This window comes from Melozone crissalis, unplaced genomic scaffold, assembly GCF_028551555.1.
Source record: "Melozone crissalis strain CALT ecotype California unplaced genomic scaffold, PUWL_Pcris_2 ptg000019l_1, whole genome shotgun sequence".
Taxonomy (NCBI): Eukaryota; Metazoa; Chordata; class Aves; order Passeriformes; family Passerellidae; genus Melozone; species Melozone crissalis.
Window position 1 is genome coordinate 5,780,447 of NW_026535797.1, and position 23,675 is coordinate 5,804,121.

At 43.5% G+C, this 23,675-nt stretch overlaps 1 protein-coding gene across 1 annotated transcript in view; it reads right to left on the reverse strand.

The window, feature by feature from the left end:
• GRK5 (G protein-coupled receptor kinase 5) overlaps positions 1-23,675 on the reverse strand; it is a 151,394-nt gene that overhangs the window by 49,713 nt on the left and 78,006 nt on the right. The window contains exon 3 of the mRNA XM_054276544.1: positions 6,031-6,143. Within this exon, the coding sequence (XP_054132519.1) occupies positions 6,031-6,143 (113 nt within the window). The remainder of the gene's footprint in view (positions 1-6,030; positions 6,144-23,675) is intronic.

Here is a 23,675-nt window from a genome sequence, read left to right on the forward strand (position 1 = left end):
ATCCTGCCAAGCCAATTAAATAACCTGGTCCAATACAAGCTGTCTGTGATGATAAATGAGGAGGAAGCTTAACAAAAAAAAAAAAAAAAAGGTAAATCAGACTGGACTGGCAAACACTTGGAAGAAGAAATTTCAGAACTATTGCCCATTGGAAGATGTATGTGCTGCTCCAGGCTGGATGCAATAAATCTGCAGGCTGGCTGTAATGGATACCCCAGCTAAGCAAACCCAGGAATGACATGGAAACCACAATGTAGTAATAATGCTATTCCCCTTCTCTCTGGCCAGGGCTCATTTAGCTATTGCAGCTCAGGTCTGGAGCTGCATATTTACACACAGGCATGGCAGGTTGCTTGAACAATCTGGAATTATGATCTGATTTGATTTGGGAAATGATAATGGCCACAAATAAGAATGATGAAAAAACAACCAAAATCTAAAACCTACAAGTACAGTACTGCTTTTTAAGTGACAGTTTTGGGGATGATTAGGTTCTTATAAAACTTAATTCAAGGGTTTAAAAAAATATTTTATCTAATTTTCTGTCCTTTTAGATGGTATCTGAGTATGGGTCATTTCAGCTCTTAAAGTGCAGGAACTCTGAAATGCTTAGAGCATCTTAGCAACATTTTTCTCCATGATTTCTCTCTCCTTCATTTGCTTTCAAACTCTGATAATATATTGTCTCCCAAGCAAATAAAACCTGATTATAAGTCATCATCTCCTATTTGAAGTGAACCAGAGAGCTGTTGAAAAATTTGTTGTCCTTTTTGCCACACATAACCTATAACAGTTACATCCCATCAGAACTGTACAACAGAAAACAAATCAGGACAGACCAGGGGGCAGAAACTCAGCAAGAACTGACGTCTTGAAATGCAATTCCAACATGGGAAACGGGATCCAACATATGCAGAGCTAAATGCACACCTATACATGCACAGAGGATCTTGTTCTGCCTCAAGACAGACAGCATAGAATAAAAGGAAAGTTAAATTACACTTGCATTTGACATTCCCAGAGAATGTGACACGGTGGCGGCGAAGGTGGGAAGTGACAGACAAGTGAGGATGTGAAAAGGAACCATAAGCTCCAACTGTGCACAGTGTTGATTTCACTGCAGGTCTGCACTAGAAGCCTGTTCCATTTTGTCCCTAATCTCATTATTATTTCTCCCTTCAGTGCCATTTTTGAGCTATTCAGACCCTGGTGCATCTCCAGCCACGACCTGTTATTACAGCAGATAGACAGGGATGTCCCCATGCTCTCTCTGCCACCTGCCTGGGAAGCCACCAAGGTCCTCAACCCCTGGTGTTGTGCTTAAATCACAAGATACCTCCCCTTCTTTCCCAATATTCAAAAGCACAGTTTGCAAATCCCTAATTGCTAGAAATAACATAATTTCTTATAATCCGTGGAACAAACTATTTTCCATTATTCCTTTGATGAATCCGGGCATGTGTTTCAAGGCTCCTGCTCTGAAGTCTAATAGCTTCCCCATGCCCTGGTTGGGTCAGACAGGGCCCTATTCATAGCCCATAAATGAGGGGAGGATTTACGATCACCCTGACTCCGTGGGACAAGCTGCAGGGAAGGCTCTTTCTGTGGGCAGGCACAGATCCTCCAGCCCAAATGGAGAGAGGATGTGGGCTGGCCACTGTCTGCTGCTAGCTTTCCTTCTGGCTGCTCTTTTAGAGGCAGCAGTCATGCTGGTGGCTCCTTCTTCCATGGAAGCAGCCGTGGCTGGGTGGGGGAATGGGAGTGCAAAGTGTCCTTCCCTTTGGAGCAGCTGCCCTCAGGATGGGCTGAGATCAGATGGAAAAATGCTCCTTAGCTGGGAAAGGAGCAGCATCCAGCCTGGTTGTGGGATGGGACAGCCACAGGCTCAGGGACAGCTCAGGTCTGGGGCCTGTGATGGATGGAGAGCTACCAGGGCAGTGACACAAGGACCCCACAGGGGCTCACATTGATTCTGACACATCAATTTATGGAGTATCTGATTTTCACCTCAATATTATTTGGGCTCCTGAAACTGCACAGATAAAAATATGTGAAAATGGAAAAACACATCCAAAGAGATCTCTCTGCAGATCTGGAGGATGCTCTCCCACAGCAGCATGGCATGGCTGAGGGAATCATCACCCTTTGTACCCACCAGGAGATGGAGATGGGAACAGACGCTCCCCCAGAGCAGTTTTGGCTTCTTGGTAAAAGTCAGGAACAGTGGAATCACCTTTTGAGCATCTGCAGGAGGTTGCTGGCATTTCAATCCCAATTTTTCACCTCCACTTTCTCAGCTCCCTCCTCTGTTATCTGAGAACATCTCTCTGCTCAGTCCCTTCTCAGACTCCAGGCTCTGCCCTGCTATTGCTCTGTCCTCAGTGCCTGTCCTTGCACTTGCCTCTGCTGAAGATTTAAAATCTGTGACTGAAAACTGGAAGACAAACCCCAAACAGCTGGGATTCATAATAACTCACATTTCTAAATGAAAAGTGAACTTGAAACCGTATTTTTTATATTTAAAGGCAGGGCAAAGAGGGCCCTTTCAACTGTTTGAAAACACGTTTTGAGTTAATGAGTTTGTTGATACCAACAAACTGGCATTTCTGATGGGAAAAGACTTGAACAGCTTTAAGACACACACACACAGATGGTTTATATACCACAAAAGGGACTTAACCAAATGAAATCTCCCTAACAGCAAGGCAGGGTTTTCACAAATGGCATTAAATGGATGCTCACTCATCCTTTCACCCCAGGTAAGTTCCATGTCCAGTGAAGCATTCAGCTGAAAAGTCCACCCGAGGAGATTGTGCCTCTCACCCTGAGCCCAAATACCACAAGCAGATACAACCTGGAGAGGCAGCAGGGCTATTTTTTCTCCAGAGGATGTATTTTTGTGTGACTCCAGCGCAAAAATGTAACCTTGTTCACATTAGAGAGAAAATAATGACCAAAATTGTCCACATTCTCCACCAGTCAACCTAAATCTGGTCCACATTAAATTGTTAAAAGCCCTCCCTTGGCAAAAAACCATTATGAATGTGAGTAGATGAAGCAGGAAAGGGAGTCCAGAAGTGAAAGCCTTCATTTTAATGACAAATGAAAATCACAGGAGAGGAGAAGGAAGTGTCAGGGAAAGTGCTGATGAGAAGGGGACAGGAGCAGGAGGTCCCTGCTGAACTGGACAAGAAGGTCCCCACCTTCCTGTGCTGGAGGCACTGGCTGTGGAGAAGCAAACACATCTTGCTAGCCCCTTGCCTGCTCACTGATCTGCCTTTTAGCACAGGAAACATTTCCCCTCACACTTTATTTCCATGGCTCTCTTTCAACAGCTCCAATGTTGCTAGAATATTTGTAAGCAGAGCACAGTGCGCTTCAGGGCTGTGCGTGACTCCTTGGCTGAGGGCTTCTAGAGGAGCCCATGTAATCACAAACCATCTCCACCTAATGACAACAGCTTGTGCTCACACAGTTCCTCCATGTGAATGGCTCCATCGGGCTTTGCTGAGCCTTTCAAGGAGATCTCTGTGGTTCCAAGCACCCAGACCAGCACGTGAGGCCTCCAGAGCCCCACGGGAGCTCGGTGCATATTTCATCTCAGCAATCAGGACCTCTGCCATGAGCTTGTTTGCCCAATATCTGCAGCAAGAGATGGCTGTCTGTCCTTACAGCCCTCCTGCCAGCTGGGAGAAGGGGCTGCTGTTGCTCCATCTCCCAGACAGACAGACAGACAGACACACTGACAGGTCCCACAGCAGCAGTGGGAACCAAACACCCACAGCTCCAGCAGTGCTGTGCTGCAGAGCTCTGCATCTCTTTGTTCTTATCACTGTTATCATCTAGAGTTGGGGCCTGCTGCTTACAAACCACATGTCGTGTTAGTCTGGGCTACAATCGATTGTGACTAATTACCCAAACACTGCTCTCACAAAACATGGGGAGACTTTATGCCTCTGAGCACTTTCCTCTCAATTACTGGTTGAAATTGGCCAAGGTATTCACAGGTCTCAGAGGGAGCTGACAGCTACACGCCTACATGCATGCAGAATTCAGTGATATAAATCCTTTCTCTTCAGAAGGCAGCTTAACAACTGTTTAACAGGAAAAAAAACCCCAAATCCTGCCATAATTACATTTGCAGGAGACTACTTCAAACCAGGTTAGGTATTTCACACAACAGCTGACAGAAATGTCCAGTCAAGAGAGGATTTTTTTTGTCTCTTTACATATTCTGGTCTGCAAGGTCTGGATGATTCCACCAGCCTTTGGAAGCAGAGGTGTGAGAGAGCTCAGTCTCTCACAAGGATGGTGAGAGGTTGTTAAATGTCTGACTCAGCTTCTGGTTTTCTCCCAGAAGCCTCAGTCACTTCTTTCCTTGCAGACAGTCTAGTGCATGAGCACAAAAACTGTATAAAATATTGGGAGGCATCAAGTACTGGCTCCTGCCAGTGTCTTACTGTGCCACCTGGTAAAGTCACTTAGATGGGCACTGAAAAAGAGAGGTGGACCTCCCTTTCAATGTGCAAAAAGCTCCATGAGTCCCTCAAGAACAGCTAAATATTATCCCCTTTTATCTTTTCCCTTTATTTGACATTACACAAAAGGTAATTTTTGCATCTTGTGTTAGAAAAATAACTGAGACAAAAGAAAAGGAAGGCTCTTGGCTTTTCCTGCTTGTTACAGCAGGTGGTCTAGAAAAGGTTTTCCATTCCTGGTGGTCTCAGATTAGGCTGTAAAGTCAGACTCCTGGTCTCATTATAGGGCCTTTTTTGCCTAACATAGGGCTTGGCTTGAATCCCACCACTCACTAAACACAGTGTGACCCCGCTGGGCAAATTTCAGTAGCAATCATCCAATGTAATGGCCAAGGGCTGTGTTGCTTGACCTTAATATTGCCTAATGCAGGGATTTTCATGGGCTAGGAGCAAGCTTATACAGAATAATTAAATTTGAATTCAATAATATTTGAAAATTTAAAAATTAACAGCAGTCTCCTTTGTTTATTGATTTCAAATATTTAAAAACTGATTCAGACTTTATTGAACACTTTTTGTGATGCTGCAGATTTGCTGTTGTAATGCAGGAGTAATGTAAACCTTAAGATACCATATGTCCTCTCCAGACTATTATTTTTACAGCTTCAGGGCAATCCTCACATTTCCCTATACTTCAGAGTAGCTTCACCATGGTGCAAACAAAACAATTTTATTCCTGTTGGTGTGCATTGTTTTGCTTCTGAGTTCAGTGTTAGCCAGGGAGCGAGACTCTGTGGGCACTCACAAGTGCCAAGTTCCTCTTGTTCTTTGGTACCATTTCACCTTTTGGCTGATCAACACCTTCCCCTTACACAGCAAAGGAAGTGACTGAGAGCCTTTTCCACTGTGAACAGCTGGCAGGACACATGGCCAAGTGCTGCCAGACTGGGAAAGAGCCTCAGGTCCCCCGGGGCTTGGGAGTGATGCTCAGTGCCTGGGTTAACTGATGGCTCACTGGGGTGGAAAATGGAGCAGATTTGTTTCTCAGTGACCTCAGTCAAGTTATTTCTGTACTTTGTGCCTCTGTTCTCCTATTTGAAAAAAAACAGGGTGATTATCAGGGTGTCCTTTGTGAACCATCCTGAACTCTGTGGATGAAAAGCCTTGGTAAGGGGTATTAGGATTATTACATTCCCCATCCTCTCTTGTCAGCCCATTCTCAACTTGCCTTTCCTCCCAGTGCCTCCCAGCAGGGCAGGCTTCACCCCCATCAGCAGACAGTGCTCACAGCAGCTCAGCTGCTCAGGTGTTCACATGAAAGGAGGCCACAGCAGCACTGTGGGGGTGACTGTCCTTACCCTCTCTGGTGGCTCATGTCCCTGAGTGTCCCAGTGCCACCAGTGGTGCCGGGCTGATGCTGGGGCCAGCCCTGTCCCGCTCCAGCACTTCAGACACAAAATCCCACAAAACAGCGATTTCTTGAGGTCAGAGAAGTCTCCTCTGTCAGGGGAACATTGCAAAGCACCCCAGAATACCACAAGAAGTGACTTACCACCGAGTCAAGGAACCTGATGCAGCACTCGAGCTCGGGCCGGGTCTCACAGAACTGCCGGAAGAGGAGCCTTCCAATGGGCTGCTTCTCACATATGCTGCAGTAATCTCTCTCTGCAGGCAAGAAAGAGAAGAACAGAAGCACAAAAATGAGAACAGCTCTGCCTTTTGGGTTGTTCATGAGCTTAAAGCATTGCAAGTGAGTGCAGGACTACAACCCCAAAATCACCACAACCTCCTTCTCACTGCCACCATGTTTCAGGTATCCAAATACAAATACAATTAATGGCTTTAGGACTCAATTAAGAGAGGATGAATTTTGTTGGTAAAGGTCAAGCAAAAGCCATTCAGCTATTATGAAGAAATCATTTCATATTTTTCTGTGGTGGAAATGTATGCAAAGGTACAGCACAGACTGGTGGTGCTGGTGGGAATGTGGGGAGCAAATTACAAGTCCTTGAAATATGAGTCATACATTAAAGGGCAGAAAAAGCTGGAATTTGTGGAGATCTTCCTGGATGCTTCCTAGATATGCACTAAAGTGCTCCACATCTCTGGAAATGCTTAGCCTACTTTCAATTAAACAATTATAGTAAACACTGCATTTTCAAAGGTTTCAAAATTTCTGCTATTTAATTGCTGAGCATTAAGGAATGGATAGAGCATATGGCATCTGGCTCATTTCAGTTTAACACAGCACTCCTCACAGAACTGCATTTCCCCTCAAAAGCCATGTTTAAATGCCATTCCTCTGTGCTGGTGCATCCACAGCCATCACTCACAGTACAGCAAAAGGTCCTTTGCCCATCACAAGGACTATCAGCAGGAGAATATCAGCATCATTAACTGGCATGGCACCAGCACAAATGCCAAGGGCTCTGGATATTTTTCTGGTGAGAGCAGAAAATCCCCCAGCCTGCTTGGAGCAGCAATACTTGCTTGAGACACGTTATTCCTCTACAAGTACACACATGTCAAACAACATACTGTGTTTCCTTAGGCATTCTTCTCACCACCCTCCTCGCTGCCATATGGCACTTGCTGTTATTATGGAAACAACCAGCTTCTAAACACATAACACAGCACTGCAAACAGACATACCAAACCCACACAAGTTGTCAGTGCCTTGGCTATTTCTCTCTTGGGCCTGCAGTCACTCCTGCCATGTCTTTGATTCCCCCTCTGCTTTGGCCCCCATGCCCTTCAGCTCCTCCCATTCCATGGATGAAGGCATCCAAAGCTGCCCTTTGCCATTGAGGCACCCAGCTGAAAGACCTGCTCAACTCAGCTTGTGCCCTGGGGACCATGTTCTGCAAAACCAGAATTGTCATAGAATCATGGAATGGTTTGGGTTGGAAATGTTGGAAATGGGTTGTCCCAGAATAACAAAATGGTTTGTGTTGGAAGGGATCCTAAAGATCACCTAATTACACATCCCCTGCCATGGGCAGAGCCACCTTCCACTATCCCAGGCTGCTCCAACCAACCTGGCCTTGGACACTTCCAGTGATGAGGCACCCACATCTTCCTTCTCTGGGCAGTCCATGCCAGGGCCTCCCCGCGCTCTGGGGACATTTATCCTGAACAGAAAATGCTGTTTGAGGTGTTGGACCTCTGCCCTGTAGCTGGGTGACAGCGGGCAGGAGCAGCCAAGGCTGCCTCTCCTAATGGGCAGGAGGGAGCCTGTCCAGTGCTGCACCTGGCTGTGCTTCAGGAACTGATTTCTGAAGCACTTGGTCAGGAACTTGGTCCAGTGGTCACTAGAGACATGGACTGGGGATAGCTGAAATGGGCTTTAATTCAGTCTGGTCCTGCTCTGGTCTGGTCTTCTGAAGCAGTTGGGAACAACATGCCAGCAGCATTTTTTCGCTGGCACTGCCATTCCATTTTGGATCAGGATATCACTCAATCTACTGAGAAAACTGCAATGTTTTGATGCCCTCTCACAAGCAAAACTGGATCAAAACCACTGTGTAAATCCTAACTTGACCTTCAGTCAATTATCAGCAGCCACCCCCTGGCACTGGTTTGTTTGCCTGAGCTGGAGCCTTCAGCATGGAACACCATGGCACTGATAGGTGTGGTGGGAAAAGCAGCGGGATCCCTGGGACATGGAGCAGCCTTGGGGTGTCCTTGTGGGTGCTACCAGCTTGTGCTGCTTGACCAAGTGGCATTTTTAGTGAGTAACTGCTGGAGAGACGTGCAGACATGTACAGCACTAAGGGAAGTGAAGGAGTGAGGAGAGTGGATCAGGACAACAGCCCTCACAACATCCCAGAGGCCAGCACAAAGCCAGAGGCTCAGCAGCCCAGGTGAGCTCTCCTGGGAGGTTTGGAGGTTTAACTACATCTGCCTGATGCTGGTTCCTGCTGCCTTGACTAACCAGCTCTTGTGAGGGTATGAATACAACATACACTCTGAATACCAATAGCACACGGCCTGCCTGGTGACAGGACTCAATCCCTCCAGAAGCCCAGACCCACAGCAAGTTCCCCCATGCCAAAAAAGAATGAGACCGTCTGGATTCATAACAGAGTAAACCAGAAAGGGACAAACACAATAATCAGCTGGTTTGCCCCATATTTTTTCTTGTACAACATCATTTGATGGACAGTGATAACTGTTGTACAAAATGCAGTTAGTTTATCAAAGTTGTGACACCCAATGTAACAGAGGATGATCTTCTACCAAAAGGGCCAGTGAGACCAGGTAAATTAGTGTGCTAATTGCACATCCATAACTTCATAGAACAGCAGGGAAAGAAAACAACCAGCTAAACACTACGACGTACAAATAAACAGATAGATATACACAGATAAACACAACATAAATATGTCATGAGCACAGACTTCCTCCTACTCTACAGAACTTGGCCAGCACGTGAGAAGGGTGACCCACTGGTAATGAGGAAAAAGGAAATACCAGAAATAATCTCTGAAAATGCAACAGCCAGAGCAGCTCCCTGGAGCCATCCACGCCTCCATCATGGATGTACCAACACAGACAATAAACACATGACAAAAATGCTTTCATTCCTTGTAGGTGACACAAATTATTTTCTTAGGCCCTGATCTTGCTGTTGGCCTCACCAAGTCAGCTAAAGGAATCTGCACTCAACTAATTCTTGGGATGCATGGGCCCGGAGCGGACTAAGAAAGAAAAACACGTCTGAGCTCAAGCTGGAAAAGGAGTGGAAGGTTTTATTAGAGCAAGAAGTGTTTCAGCAGCGTGCTGCACCCCAGAGATGGGGCTGGGGCACCCCGAGCCGTGCTCAGGAGCTGCTGCAGGATGGGGAGGGACGGGGAAGCGGGCGGGCACCGCAGCCAGGGCTCTCCTGGGCCGGGGCTGGGCCTTGTGTCGCTCTCGTTCCGCCTGCCAGTAAAAACATCCATCCCGTTTCAAAAGTTTAAAAAATAGAAGGAATGATTTCCTGAGGAAATGGAAATGTTAAACACTTGGAAGTGAAACCATATGCTTGTGATGATGAAGTGTAACTAAAACAGCTCTGAGAGTGATATCTTTGGTAGTCAGACCCTCCTGCCTCAGCGCCATCCTGTTTAACACCTGCAAAGTCACCCAAAATGGGGGTGAAAGGCTGGGTGGATCAAACTCTTAGGAAAGCAGACACTTCTCAGTGACGCCAAACTCTTTATTTAGAAAATATCGCTGACAAACAACGCACACATGCAAGTGAATTCTCCATCTTCCTAACAGAGCAACAACACAGATTAATATAGAAAAGGTATTATATAAAATGCCATAATTAACATTCATAAGATAAATAAAGATAAATAATGTTTATTCATAATTCTACTGACTCATTTTTCCCTTTACTTCATAGCTTATGTATTGAAATACTAATTTCAGGAGCAGCCAGCACAAAGAACACACTGAAATAGTTGCACCTGCACACGTCATGCTGTCACCATTCAAAGCCTATGGCCAAATTTGTTCCCAAACAGATATTTTGGTAAGGTTCTGAAAAATATCTGAGCCCACGCCTAAGAAAAATAGTCCTATTAACAAAATTTCATACCTGTCAAAACCTACCATTGACGAAGTGAAAAGCTCAACACAAGGTAATAGAGTTGCTGATATCAAAATCCCCAACTTTCAATTAAAAGAGGAGAAAATCTAATATTTTAATTATATAAAAACCTTCCTGTGCACGGTGAAGATTTTTTTGTCCTAATTTCTCACATGAATACCTTTCTTTTTTTTTGGCTGTCTCAAAATATCATCTTTTGGAGAGAAACTGGTCTGCCGAGAGACCACATCCCCCCTTCTCTTTCATATTTGCAATCTACCTGTGGGTTTTGATGGGCTAGTGATGAACTAAAAAACTGTGTGATAACTCTTGGCTGAAAATCAGTTTTTATGATATTCAGTGTAAACTGCAGGTGTCTAAGACTGCTATTAAGGCTGCACTTCTGCAACTCATTCTGAAGAGCTGCAAAGCCAAGCCCTGCAATCAGCTGGTGAGGCTTCCTCCTGTAGATGTCTGTGGGGAGGGATGAGTTCAGTTTAAACATAACTTTTAAAGTCTACAAAAGCCAGAAACATCTTTTCAGCTCTTTGGTCATTTATTGGTGTGACCAAGGATTGTATTTATGTACTATCTGTTAAGTAACATTTTATTTTCCAACATACTGGAATCCCAAGAGCAGATTTTCCAAAGGAATGCGTGGAGAATTGCCAAGAAGAGAAGCACCATGCTGCTGCATGGGAACATTTGGGCTTGACCTCTGGATCCCTGCTATCCTTGGCATTAAATCAGATGAAAAATGAGTAAGATCCAAATGCAAAGTAATTACGCCACCTAAAAAAGCCCCCACAAAAAAAAACAACCAACAAGCAAACACCTGGAACCCCCAAAGAGGGTGTAGGAAGACTTAATTGTTGATTTCCTGCTCTTGCTCAGTGATCCAAGATCAGAATTCATCTTCCCATCCTGATTTTTCTTCTTTAAGGTGAACCAAAACCACTCAGATGCTGTTGCAAGTCTGTAATTTGTCTGCTGCTCTCTTCCTCTCACCTGCTTTGTCCCAGAATAACAAAAATCACCCCAAATTAATGGCAGAAAGCATTTGAATGCCTCAGTCCCTACACTCAAGCTGAACAATGGGAGCAGCATCTCCTGAGGGAGCAGCAGTCAGGTCCTAAGATGCTGGCACATCAAAAGTAAAACTTTCTTTTCCAAGGGGCTGGGGCCTGCCAAAGTGATCCCCAAAATCTGTGAGATGGATGGAAATTTCTGCTAAAATTGTCCCAAAATCACATGTCTCCCTCCTCAATCAAACTCAGGGAGATGTTGCTAAAAGAGATCCTACCCTGCCCAGCCCAAATATAAAACTACTTCTGGTTTTTTTCACCCATCTTTGCTTTCTTTATGTAAGTTTCCTTACATGGACACACAATGAAAAGGAGGACAAAGGCAGGAACTAAGAGCAAGATTAAAGAATATGCAGCACAATTGAACCAAACAGACTTTCACAGCCCATCATACACTGTGCACTTGTAGCAATTTCCTTCTTTTTGTCAAAAAAAGGACTAAATCCTTTAAGGTTCACAGAATTATTTTGTGTCCATTCAGAGTACTAATAGAAAACAAATTGCATCTTTAAGCACTGAATAACCCCATTTAGAGCTATATTAATATAAATACATTTTTCATTTTAAACCAGCAAGTCTAACACTGGTGCTTATAAAGATGTCTTATAATTTACTGCTGCTCTTCTCCAGCCAAAAGTGGAATTACCACTGTCTATGTATAAACTTAATAAACAGCACACACTAAACTGCCCAGTCTTTCAGGCTGATGAAAGTTGCTTCTTATCAAAGGATCCTTTGTGGATGTTTTAAAAGGATTTAAATTGCTTTGATTGCATTATTAACAGTGTCTGTATTGCTCTTGTATTTCAGAATGATCTGGAAAGCTGGAACATTAGCTCTTGCATTCTACAAAAGGCGCTTTTCCATCTCTAATAAAAATGCTTCAATACAAAAGATAATCCTTGTGTTCAAGAGCAAAACCCCAAGTTGGGCCATGTTAGCACATCTGAAGACCCTATTACTACCTTTTTACTCTTACTCTTAATTTTCTATGGTCTTCAGTCCTAAAGATGTCACGGCCAATAAGGCTTCATAAACTTTGCTGGGAACCAAGGTACTTGGAGTGGAAAACGTATCAGATTTTTCTTTTTGAGAAACGGAAAATAGGGGACCATTTCTGATTAAGAAACTGGGATATTGCTGTTTAAACGACAGAGCCTGATCAAAAACCTGTACAGTAACATAGAGAGGGATCTCTTTTTCATGCTGCCTGTTTGGGAATATTGCAGGAATGGGAGGAAGCAACAGGAGGGAAGTTCCTTGTTATTTGTTCCCTAACAAATATTTTGGTAAGGTTCTGAAAAATATCTGAGCCCATGCCTAAGAAAAATAGTCCTATTAACAAAATTTCATACCTGTCAAAACCTGCCATTGATGAAGTGAAAAGCTCAACACAAGGCAATAGAGTTGCTGATGTCAAAATCCCAAACTTTCAATTAAAAGGGAAGAAAATCTAATATTTTGATTTGTTGTCTTTGTTGTCTGTTATTTTCTGGGATATTTTGGGTTTGGGTTTTTTTTTGTTGTTGTTGTTTGGGGAGTGAGGGGGGCTGTTTTACAATGCAAACCTGTGGTTAAGATGCTGAGGACTCTCCATTCACCCTGTCCCCAGCAATGCATTTAAAAAGTGAGGCAAGCCAGATGGTTAGAGAGCACAACACAGGAATAAAAGCGCCACATTTCAGTTCATTCAAAAATTCCTGTAAACTGTGGCAGCAAGTCATGTTATAAAAGCCTAACACAAGCATGCAGGCTCCCGTGGGAATTCTGTTACCAGCACAGCCAATATTCTGTGCCCTGCAGACCTCAGTGGCATGCTGTATTTATAAAATGGGGCCAATGGCACTGCCTGCCTCAGTGGCATGCTGTATTTATAAAATGGGGCCAATGGCAGTGCCTGCCCTCAAGCAGCATGGCCAGAAAAGGTCCATGGAGGTGTGGGAGCCCCGAGTGCTGCTGCTGGCCCTGTGGCTCCTGGCTATCCACCTGCAGCACAAACTCCAGCAGAGGAAATTCAGTCCAGGAGAGCACAGCAGAGCCTTTTTATACATGAACCACTCTGCTGCTCCAGAGCTTCACCTGGCACTTCAGAGAGATTAAAAAGGACGAGGCAGCCTCTGTCTCAGGGAGTGTTTGTCTTGGCAGCTCCGGAGCCCTGCAGGTGCCGGATAGCAGCTCTGGAGCCAAGGGCTGTGATGAAGTTCTCCTGCTCGTGGCAAAAGCACACTCTCTCTAACCATAAATATTTCATCTGCTTTCTTTCTTTATTTTTTTTTTAAATAAAACTTGGAAATTGTTACAACCTATGACAAGATAATGGCTTGATAGATTCCTTATTCTAAACAGCAGCTTGTCCTGCTCTGCAGTTCAAACCAGCCCTTCATTGCTGAGGAAAGCTCTAGACCTAATGTATGAAGTACTGGGGGAGAACATTTTTTTGGCCTTCCTTTATTTTTTCAGCCTTCCTTTATTTTTTTCCATTTGAATTTAGGATTTTCTACAAGAGACTTGGAGACCCTCATCTACGCTGTTACAGCAAGAGTTGTTCTGGCACTGACTATCTAAGTTTAATTAATTAAAAATAAGAATGCAATCAAGCTTACTTGAGACAATGGAATTACCCCAAACTGGTTTTAAGTCCTGCCAACTTAATTTTCTCTGTTTGTCAGCTGTCTTTTTTAAAACAAACAAAATTTAATCTCCTGATCATCGAACATCTAATGTAATTATTCAGATGCAGACAGTGTTTGCTTTGCATAACTTCCCTTATTTCCACTCTTTTGATGGCATTACGCTACAAGGATAAACTCCACACATCACAGCAGCATTACACTGGAGATGGAAACAGTCCAGTTGGACCGATATGGAAAATATGCTTGGAGAATATTGGAACAAACTCACAGTTAAATACACTTCAGTGATACATATGGATCTTCTCATTTGTTTTCTGAAAGCAGCTGCATTGAAGCTTTGCTCATGGAATTCTATTTGAAAGTCAAATCCTACAAGCAGTCACATAAATATGCTTGCACGAGTACTTGAACCAGAACTCGTTTGTGGCTTTGTGGATTTTGGACAAAGATTTTGACAGGAGGGATAACAACCCACCCACCCTTTTTGTAGCAGCAGCAGGAGGAGGATCAAACAAGATCCTGTGAGCTCAATATAATCACTGCACAGGAAAACAGGAGTGGGGTCCAGAGCCTGGGGAGGGACCCTCGGCTCTCACAGGGGAGACATTTGGTCATCCAGCCTCGTGCCAGGAGCAGAGTCAGATGGCAAAGTGAAAATGCCCTGCCCTGAGACCAGGCTGTTTGCCAGTGGAACACAAATTCTCATCCTAACAAAATCTGAGCTACTCTGCTGAGTTATTCCAGCCCTTCACCAACACTCCTGGTATCTTGTAAAAGTTACTTGCTCAGGCAACTGCACCCCTTCCAGATGGGTCACTGAGCAAGCCCCGTGCTCAAAAGGAGGAACTGCAGGGTCAAGGCTCAGCTGAGGAAGATGAAGATGGAGTTTGCCATAAATGCTTGAGCTCTCAATCTGAGAAGCAAAAATATCTGTATGAATGATGGGTTGCAGGGAAAGACAACAAATAATTGCTGCCAATAATGAAGACATTTGTTAAACTTGCTGAAACCATGGAATATTCTGAGTTGGAAGGGACCCAGCCATCGAGTCCAGCTTTCAAGTGAGCAGCTCATATGGGAATGAAACCCCCAGCCTTGGTGTTATCAGCACCATGCTCTGACCAACTGGGATGGAAAGAATGACTCCCACCCATTCCAGTAGCTCTTTGATCCAAGCCCACCTTAGTTTTCCCACCTCTCCTCTGTCAAGCACAATTTACATGAATAAACCACTCACTCTGTCTCTCAGCTCCACAGTCAACACCAGCAGGACAGTGGAAATGCATGCACCAGGATTAATCACCAGGAAATCTGGACTGTGAATGCGCAATGGGAATATTTTAAAGTCTTTTTTTTTTTTTAACTTAAATTATTAGGTAACATGTTCTTAAACATATCCTTTCTTTTACATTTGGCTGCCAGTTAAAATAACAGTGCACAGAAAGGGAACAAAAAGCAAAAAAGAGCAGGGAGACAGAATGACTGGCTGACAGACAGATGGGCAGGTGTGTTACACTTCTAGTCAAAAAATTCCCATTACTAATAGTAAGCTGCTTTCCATTCCCATAAATTACACTTGAAAAGCACATGGCCCTGGATCAGTGCCTCTGGTGAGGTTTCCCAAGCACAGTGTTTGAACAGTTGCCTCTGTGGGCCATTCACAATGGTATTCAGGGCAGGGTGGGCTTCCAAACTGCTTCACCCTGATCACAAAAGATGCCCCACCAACATTTCCCAGCACTTTCATGTGGTACTGGTGCAGCCCCAGGGGAAGGGCTGCCCACACCAAAACCCTGACCACCACCCTGGCTAGAAAAAGGGTTTGCCTTTATCTTCTCAAATGGCTTTCAACAATGTCTCTGCCGCAAGGCCAGAGGACTGGAAAAAAAAAATCCCTCAGAGAAATATGAAAGCTCACCTCAGAAACACCCTGTGAAATTCGGGGAACAAACACTTAGTTGTTCTCATTCTGTTCTGCCTTGGATGGGAATGACAGAACTGGATGATTTGTTCTCAAAGACCGTAGCTACTGAGAGTTTTTTTCTTTTTATTTGGGACTTTTATGCCCAGTCTGAAAGTTTTTAACTGAAATACCAAACTTACTTTCTGTCTAGTGCTGTTATTTAGACTCCTGCCTGGTGACATTCTGGGTAATGCATGCCAAAAGAAAATTTCAGTAGAAGTTGCAATTTGAATGTTTAATGTTATGAAATCTACAGAACTGTTGCTGTTGTACATAGCACAAAATAAACATCTCGGTTCCAGGAAACCAATGCAGACATCTTGTGAATCACTTTCTTAAGACGAAAAGACTTCTGCAGAACTACTCTTTGACTTCTAAAGCAGCCCAGGTAGAAAGCAAAGCAGCTTTCCCTTCTCAAGATGAAACTTTTACCAGGTCAGAAAGTGGCAGAGAGCACAGAGCCACCAGCACAGTCACTCTGTGAGTGCATATTTAAGCAGCACACGTTACTGACAGGCACATAATAAAACTATTCACAGGCTTTACTTACTCTGCATGCTGCTCAATAGTCACTGCAAGTCCTAAGCATCCCAGCCCTTTTATTAGTGAATCCTGTTACAGAATAGTAGATGCTGCTAGTTGTTACTTCACTGCTAAATTTTCTTGGGTATTTTTCTTTCCATTTTTTCTCCTGATGTTTTGAAACCCCAAGCTTCGAGTGCAACACAAACCCACACTGGTAAAACTCTACTTATTTTATAAGTGTTTGTCAATCCCAACCTTTAAAAAAATTGCACAATAAGCTCAACCACCAACCTAAGTAATCAGAGGCAATAATATACTGAAAAACATAATCAATCCTCAACGATTTTTAAGGGGTACCACTGACCTGTGACAACACTGCTAAATTACCACTTAACTGGATCTTTTGCTCAACTACAAGTGGCTCATTTGTATTAATACAGACACTGACTTTGCCTTGGTTTTTATTGACAGGCTGATTTGACTGCCTGCTGAGAGACAGCCCCCTCTGAGTGGGTGTGAAGGAGCTGAGCTGCTGAGTAAAATTGATAGGAGGAGTGGAAAGGAGGTTTTAAAGTCATTTAGAAACTCCAAATGTACTGAAAGTAGCTTGAGCAAGAAAGGGATTGCCAGTGGTAAGCGTTTTTTCCTCCTTTTTGACAGAAGTCTGCAGTACCAGGGATCCCTTCATACCAAATTACTGGGATGGATGCAGAGGGTGTGGCAGCCTGTGTCCAGACACAAAAACCATGAGCAGTCTTACTTAGGTCTACTAAAAAAGAAAAACCAATTTTAGAGAGAACTTCAATCTTATGAAAACTGCATTGTCATGGGGAAAATATGTGAAAACTTTTGCAGCTTTAAAAGTTATTCTAGTGTTTGAATTTTTTCAGTTTATATCTTTTTTTTCCTGGTCATTTCTTGGTCTATTTTTCCAGTCATATGAAAAACATCTTGCCCTTATGAAGTGTTTTCCCCCATTTTTTTTTCCTAAATTTCAACATACAAATATCCAGCAACACAAAATAATGGTGTTTTTTCAGATGAAGTTTCAGATCTGCAAAACAAGAAGCCCAGACTATCACCTCCAAAGTTAGTGTAAAGATTTCAGCAAACAGAAGGCAATAATGATACAAACTTTAAGTAGGGTTGCCTACCTCATAAGCAGTGATAGGATATTTAGATGCTGAAAATGTATTTAGACATTTTACTTCTCACTTGGAAGAGGATACTTCAACATGTTGGATCTGAAGAAATAAATGAAAAACTGAGATCCTAATGCTTGCCATCTTCAGCATCCTTCCAGCCAGGTGCTGACCCACCAAGAAATTGCTTTGCTCAAATATATCAACTGGTGACACTGAAATCTAATCTGGTTATCTCATAAACTTTTATACGGGAGTGACACATGGCAAGGAGTAACTCTGGTGTGGTAAAGCAGCCTCACAACTACATGAGAAATTCATTCCCAAGTTATTCTGGTCAAGAGCATACGAGGAAGTGAGGTGGATGAAGTCAGACATAAGAACTGTGCAAGTGCTCATGCTGTCTTTTCTCAGCTGGGTGACACCACCTTCCCTCTGTGTGAAGCATCACCTCTGAGTCTGTAAATGTGAAGGGATGCCCAGACATGGGGAAAAGAATCACTTTTATGGGGCAGCCACTTAGATTTGGGTTGTCCCTTCAATTCTACCAAGCAGAGTAGCCTCTTGTGCTTGTACTTTCCTGCTGACCTCCAGAATGGGTAGGGTAGATGCTGTATATGGCTTTTGGGTGCACAGATGTTTGGAGCAAGCTGTGGCTTCACCAGAAATATTCTGTGTCCCATGTGCATGGACAGACTGCTACTGCCACCTCATCAGTCAGTGCAACAGCTGCTGGGAGTTCTCTAAAAATGGAATTCAGTGTGCAATTATCACTTTGGAGATGGGTAGGCTCTCCTGTGAGGGCGGGATTTGGGAACACTCAGCACAGTGCACGAGGCTGGGAGAGAACCATCAGCTAAGGCTAAACATCTCCATTCCCAGGACTGAGGCGCACTGTCTTCTGGGTCCTCAGCCCAGGAACTCCACAGAAGACAGGGATTTCCTCTTCAGCAGACACATAAAATGTACTTCTCTGAAAGGAAAAGGGGGAAAGGGATGGAAAAGAAGAGCCACATGGCTGATCTGAAGGGAAAGCATGCTTGCATTGACACTGAAACATTAGAGACATTGTTGGAGTGCAGTTCATCCTTGCAAAAATATTATCCTCGTCTCGATGCCAAGGTTGGTGAAAGTATGGGCTACTTGCCATGGAAGTGCTGGGTAGTTAGGCTAGGCCTGTCATGGGCCTTATTTACTCTCTGCGCCCAACGTTTCAGACACACTCAAGTGTAGTGTTCATGTCTTGGCAGGAGCTTCTCATTCAGGCACCTTCTCCTGGTCCCCTTTGAGGAGTCTTCCTCCTCCGACATTGCAGTGGTTAAAATTTCATTGCTTGCTGAGAAAACCAACACTGATTAATTTCATCCTACTTGCATGGAAGAGGTAAAGTATGCAGGTCTCCAGCCAGGGACAAGGAAATCCCTGCTGCTTACACGCCACATTGAATAAGCAGCCCATGGTTGAGGCCATTGGACTTCAACAGTCTTCATTCCACCCACAGGAAAGAGGCAATTATCCATAGCAGCATGGGGAGCAAACAGGAAGTCATGCAAGACATTCACTTTTGATTACAGAATATCTTTTATTATAGGCCATAATATGCCACAAGGAAGAATTCAGCTGCAGCGTTACATCGATGCACCCGGAATTATTAAAGGAACGTGATTGAGGTTGCAAAGCTCAGCCTCAAGACCCAGGAAAAACCTAAATTAAAGTTGCTGGTGCAGCCTGAATGCCACTGCTCACTGTTCTGGTACAGTCTGTAATTACATCACTGCAAACTGCTTTTCCCACAGGGCCTTCCCCTCATTCAGCGCACAGGACAGACAGTGCCTAATAATGAGCAGCTATTCAGTGTTTGGTGCTCTCCTCTGGTTCAGTGTGTGGCCCTGGACTGTATTCACTGCACACCAGTCAGGCCTGCTCTGGAGACACAGTGATTCATCTCCCCATGGACCCTTCTGTGACATTCTCCAACACAGCCCTTAAATATCTCAGGTGTGTTCATGGATCTATTTGCACCCCACCTTTGGGAGACAGAGACTCCAGTTTTGCAGATGGGGAGCCGAAACATGTGAAGATTAAGGCAAAAAGTGTCCACTGATTGGTGCTACTTGATTTTCTGTGTATTTAACTTTAAATGCTGTTGTCTCTGTCCAAAGCCAACCTTCCATTTGCTTCAGTTGGACACGTTTGTAACCAAGACCCAAAAATCTCAAGGCAGCTACTCAGAAAATGGAAAAAGCACAATTAGAGGCCAACTGTGAAAAACTAATTTTAAGTGACTTGCCTGTCATCACATAAGATCTATCCCTGTCCAGTTCCTTAGTATGCTATTCAATTGCTTTGGCTATGAGACCATTTCCTTTAATGCTGCAAATCCCCATTTAAATTTATCACACACCTTTTACCTCATGCAGTAAATGAGTCAGCCATTCTATGCTCCTTTATTAGACAACCCAGTTCCAGCCCCAGACCAACTCGGGCTTTTGAACTGACAGCATTAGGGCTCCTGGGGAAGAAAATTAATTACTTGATATATATACTGAAAGATTAATTTAAGCTGCATAGGCAGACTTAATTCAGAATTTATTTTAGGTGCTCATTGTTTTAAAACATATTTTTTGCATGCTTAATTTCCTAGGCTTTTAAGGAACTGAAGAAAAACTGAAGAAAAAAACCTGCTGTGGACCAGTGAAGAAAATCTTGCTCATTTGGAAGAGTTTACACAAAAGGCTGGGAACTTTCGACTTGGCAACTTGAAGAATGTTCTTTTAACACAGCTTTTCTTGAGCTCTTTGCTAAGTTTTCTTTGAAACAGAAACTCCATCATGCTGACACTCATAGTGATACCCATAGCAGCAGAGCTGACACAGGGGTGTCAGTGTATCTGTTTGTGCTGCTTGTGCTGGGAAAGAAGCTGTAAATTGTGTTGGCTGATCATCCTGGGCTCTCTGGACTCTGTGGACCATGACTCCCCTATTTTTTCTTTCACCTTCCCTTCCTAATTTTGCAGCAGTACTGCTCCTCCATTCTGCTTCCTCTAAGATTATTTCCTCCATTTCTACACTCATTCTCAATCTCTTTAGACAGTGGGTCCCAATTTCTGCCCCATCTGATCCCAGCACTTGTCCTACGCTGACAGTGAGCAGCAGTATAGGTGGGATATGGATTCACTGCACACCAGCAACTCTGCAGCATCTCTCCAAGTGCCACCCTTTGGGAGACATCTGCAAGACTTTGAGGCTCAGTCTGAAGTGGCTGCTTTCTTTCACTGGAGGGAAAAGCATGGAGAGACCCTCAAGATGGGATCATTCCCTGAAATCCCTAAATGGCCTCTCCCATTTTTGACTGAGACGATGAACAGCATCACTGAGTTGCAGCAAAATACTGTTAAATTTGTGAGCTCCCTCAGCAATGTGCAATGCAAATAACATTCTCTGAAACTGCACTAGATCTCATACTTAGCCTGGATATTTAAGGAATAGCTATAATGGTGTTAATTCACCAGAGCTCATTCCCTCACCAGACTGATGACCCTTCTTTGTCTTTCTGGTGAATCTTAGTTTCCACCTTCAGACTGTTATTTTTAATAAAACAAAATTAAAAATAAGGAAAAAAAAGAAAAAAGAAAAAATTAGCACAGAAAATATCCATAATGGAAAATTTCAGTCTACATAACTCTGGCAAGATCTTAATCTTATAATGTCCAATATTAGACAAATTCAATAATGGACGGTGCTACCCAGCCCACCAGTAACAGCAATCCTTATTCAGAAGATTTGGCTTTGGGAGAAGAGTTGTTGTTATTTATCATCTGTTACAGGGCCAGTTTGGGAACCTTGACTTGGGAGCCTCACTGGATGCTGACTGCAAAACTCTCAGAGGATGCTATCTTTGAGGGTCATATGGGAACCAAAACACAAACAGCTTCTTTTCCCAGAGTTTTAGCCTAAATAGATAAACATAAAACAGCAGAAGATGAGAAAAAATAAGAGTGACTGCACAAGATTCATGCAATGTTTTGTATAATTTTATGATTTGTAATAATTAAGCATTTCTGTCAGTTTATTGGGGATTAATATCACCTTGCTTTCCTTGAATTCCATTCAGTTCTTACATTATACATATTCCACATGAGCACTCTCTTCTCCCAATACCTCTGGCACAAATCTGAGCCTCTCTGGTAAGGACTCATAAGGTTATGAATGTCTGGACAGCCTGAGTAATGAAAGGCCATTTGGGGCCGAACCATTGACCACAGCTTTAACTTGCCAGGAAGCATAAAACATAAAATGTAAATTAGGTACTAATAACCCATTTTTCTTCTAAATCCCTGGTACAGATGCGCATCATGAAGCACAGATTATGTTTTGAGAGAGATTTTGGAATAATTTGCAGTTAAAAATATTGCATGGGACCTTGTGTTGTGGCCTCAGAAGAGACTGAATTGTGAGTTGTTACTGCTGCCCTTGAACCCACTTCAGTCGATGGAAAGTTTCATTGGCACCTGGATTTGTTGCTTTGGGTAGCTGCCTAGCTACCAGCAAAACCCAGCACATAATACTGTCATCAGGGAAAGGGGAATGTGCAGTCCAGCAAGCAAGACATGCATGGAAAAGTACATTTCTCCCAGCATGTTTTGCAATCTCCATGCTATTCCCTCCCCATCTTCCTTTCCACTGATCTCATCTGTGGAGATGAAGTCAAGAAGAAAATTTAGGAAGTAGCACTTGCAGGGCAAGATCATTTTACTGCCTGTGCATGACCAGCATCATCCTTAACACAGCTTTGAACCTCTGGATGGGGCCAACCCCATCGTGTGAAACAACAGAAAATCAGAAAAAACAGCTCCTCAGTGTGTTCCTCAGTCAAGGGATCTGAAGGCAGCTTGAGGTTGGCTGGGCACGTTTAGTTCCCATGTGAATTTGCCATTGTTGTGGTCTTGGATTCTGCCGACAACAGTGTGCATGAAACTGCTGGGAAATGGAGCTACACGTTATGCAAGTCACAGCACAACATTTCTGTCGTGCTGCTTTCAGAACACATTCAAAGACATGTCCTTCATGTGTGAATTCCAACCTCCAGCTGCTTTATGGAAGAGGGCTGGAGCTATCAGTCCCCCCTCAGAAACCATTTCTCTTTTTCTGCTCGCTGTAGCCCAGCTATGAGGAAATGACCAGCTTTTATCATTTTCACCTCAGCCCAGGAGTATCTAAAAATATAACCTGTGGAACTCGCTTCTTGAATTAATTATGCTTCAGGTAGAAATAAAATAAATGTACTTGGCCTTAATGAGATCTGCAACTGCTTCTCCACCTCATGGCACACATCATTTTTAAGCAAAACCTGGATCCTTGTTATGTTTTAATAGGTCAGTGCACCTGATATGGCTGAGTCAAACCATTGCTCTACAGCTCAACAATTTCCACCATTCTTTGCACCTAGAAAATGAGAGAATTCAATCAATACTTTAAAAAATTAAATAAATACCTGCATTTTGGCATGCAAAGAGGGGAAACCTGTGGCTATATCTCTGATGCAAGACTTAAAGAGAAGACAGGAGTAGATCTCTACTGCACCTCTGCAGAATTGCCTTGCTGGAATAGATACCTTCCCCCAAAAAAGCAATGCAGGGGAAAGCAAACTCATATGTCCTCATTCACTCTTACTGATCATAATCTGTAGCATTATTACTAATAAAGATAATTTTACTGTGGTAATGGCTAATCACGGCACAGGAGCAAGAATATATGGAGGGGAGCATGGTGCTAGGCACTGAATAAACACAGTAAAACAGGGCAGTCCTACCCTGATGAGTGGAAAGGTTTAGATAATACAAACAAATATTCATTGCTTTTGGATGCCTGTCAGAGACACCTTCCAAGTCTTCTCAGGTTCAACCACTACTGCTGATGTCGAGAAAGAGAATCATGACTTAAACAGGGAAAGGAGGAGACTCCTAAAAACACAAAACAGAAACAGACTAAACAAGCCTCTTGAAGAAATATGCATTTGAGAAACTACCCTGATTGAAAAGATCTGGCTTTTTATCCTTCCCCCGCTGCCTGGACCTGTGGCACAGCAGCACGCTGGAGATACATCATGTGGTAACTCAGGGACACCAACACGGTAGGAAAAGCAACAATGCTGCAAGAGCAAGAAAATAAACCTTGAGATTACAAAGAAAAAAAACAAGGAAAAGAACCCACAAGGTCTGGTCCAGCGCACACTATCATAATTGATGTGAATCATGACTTTGTGATCCTCA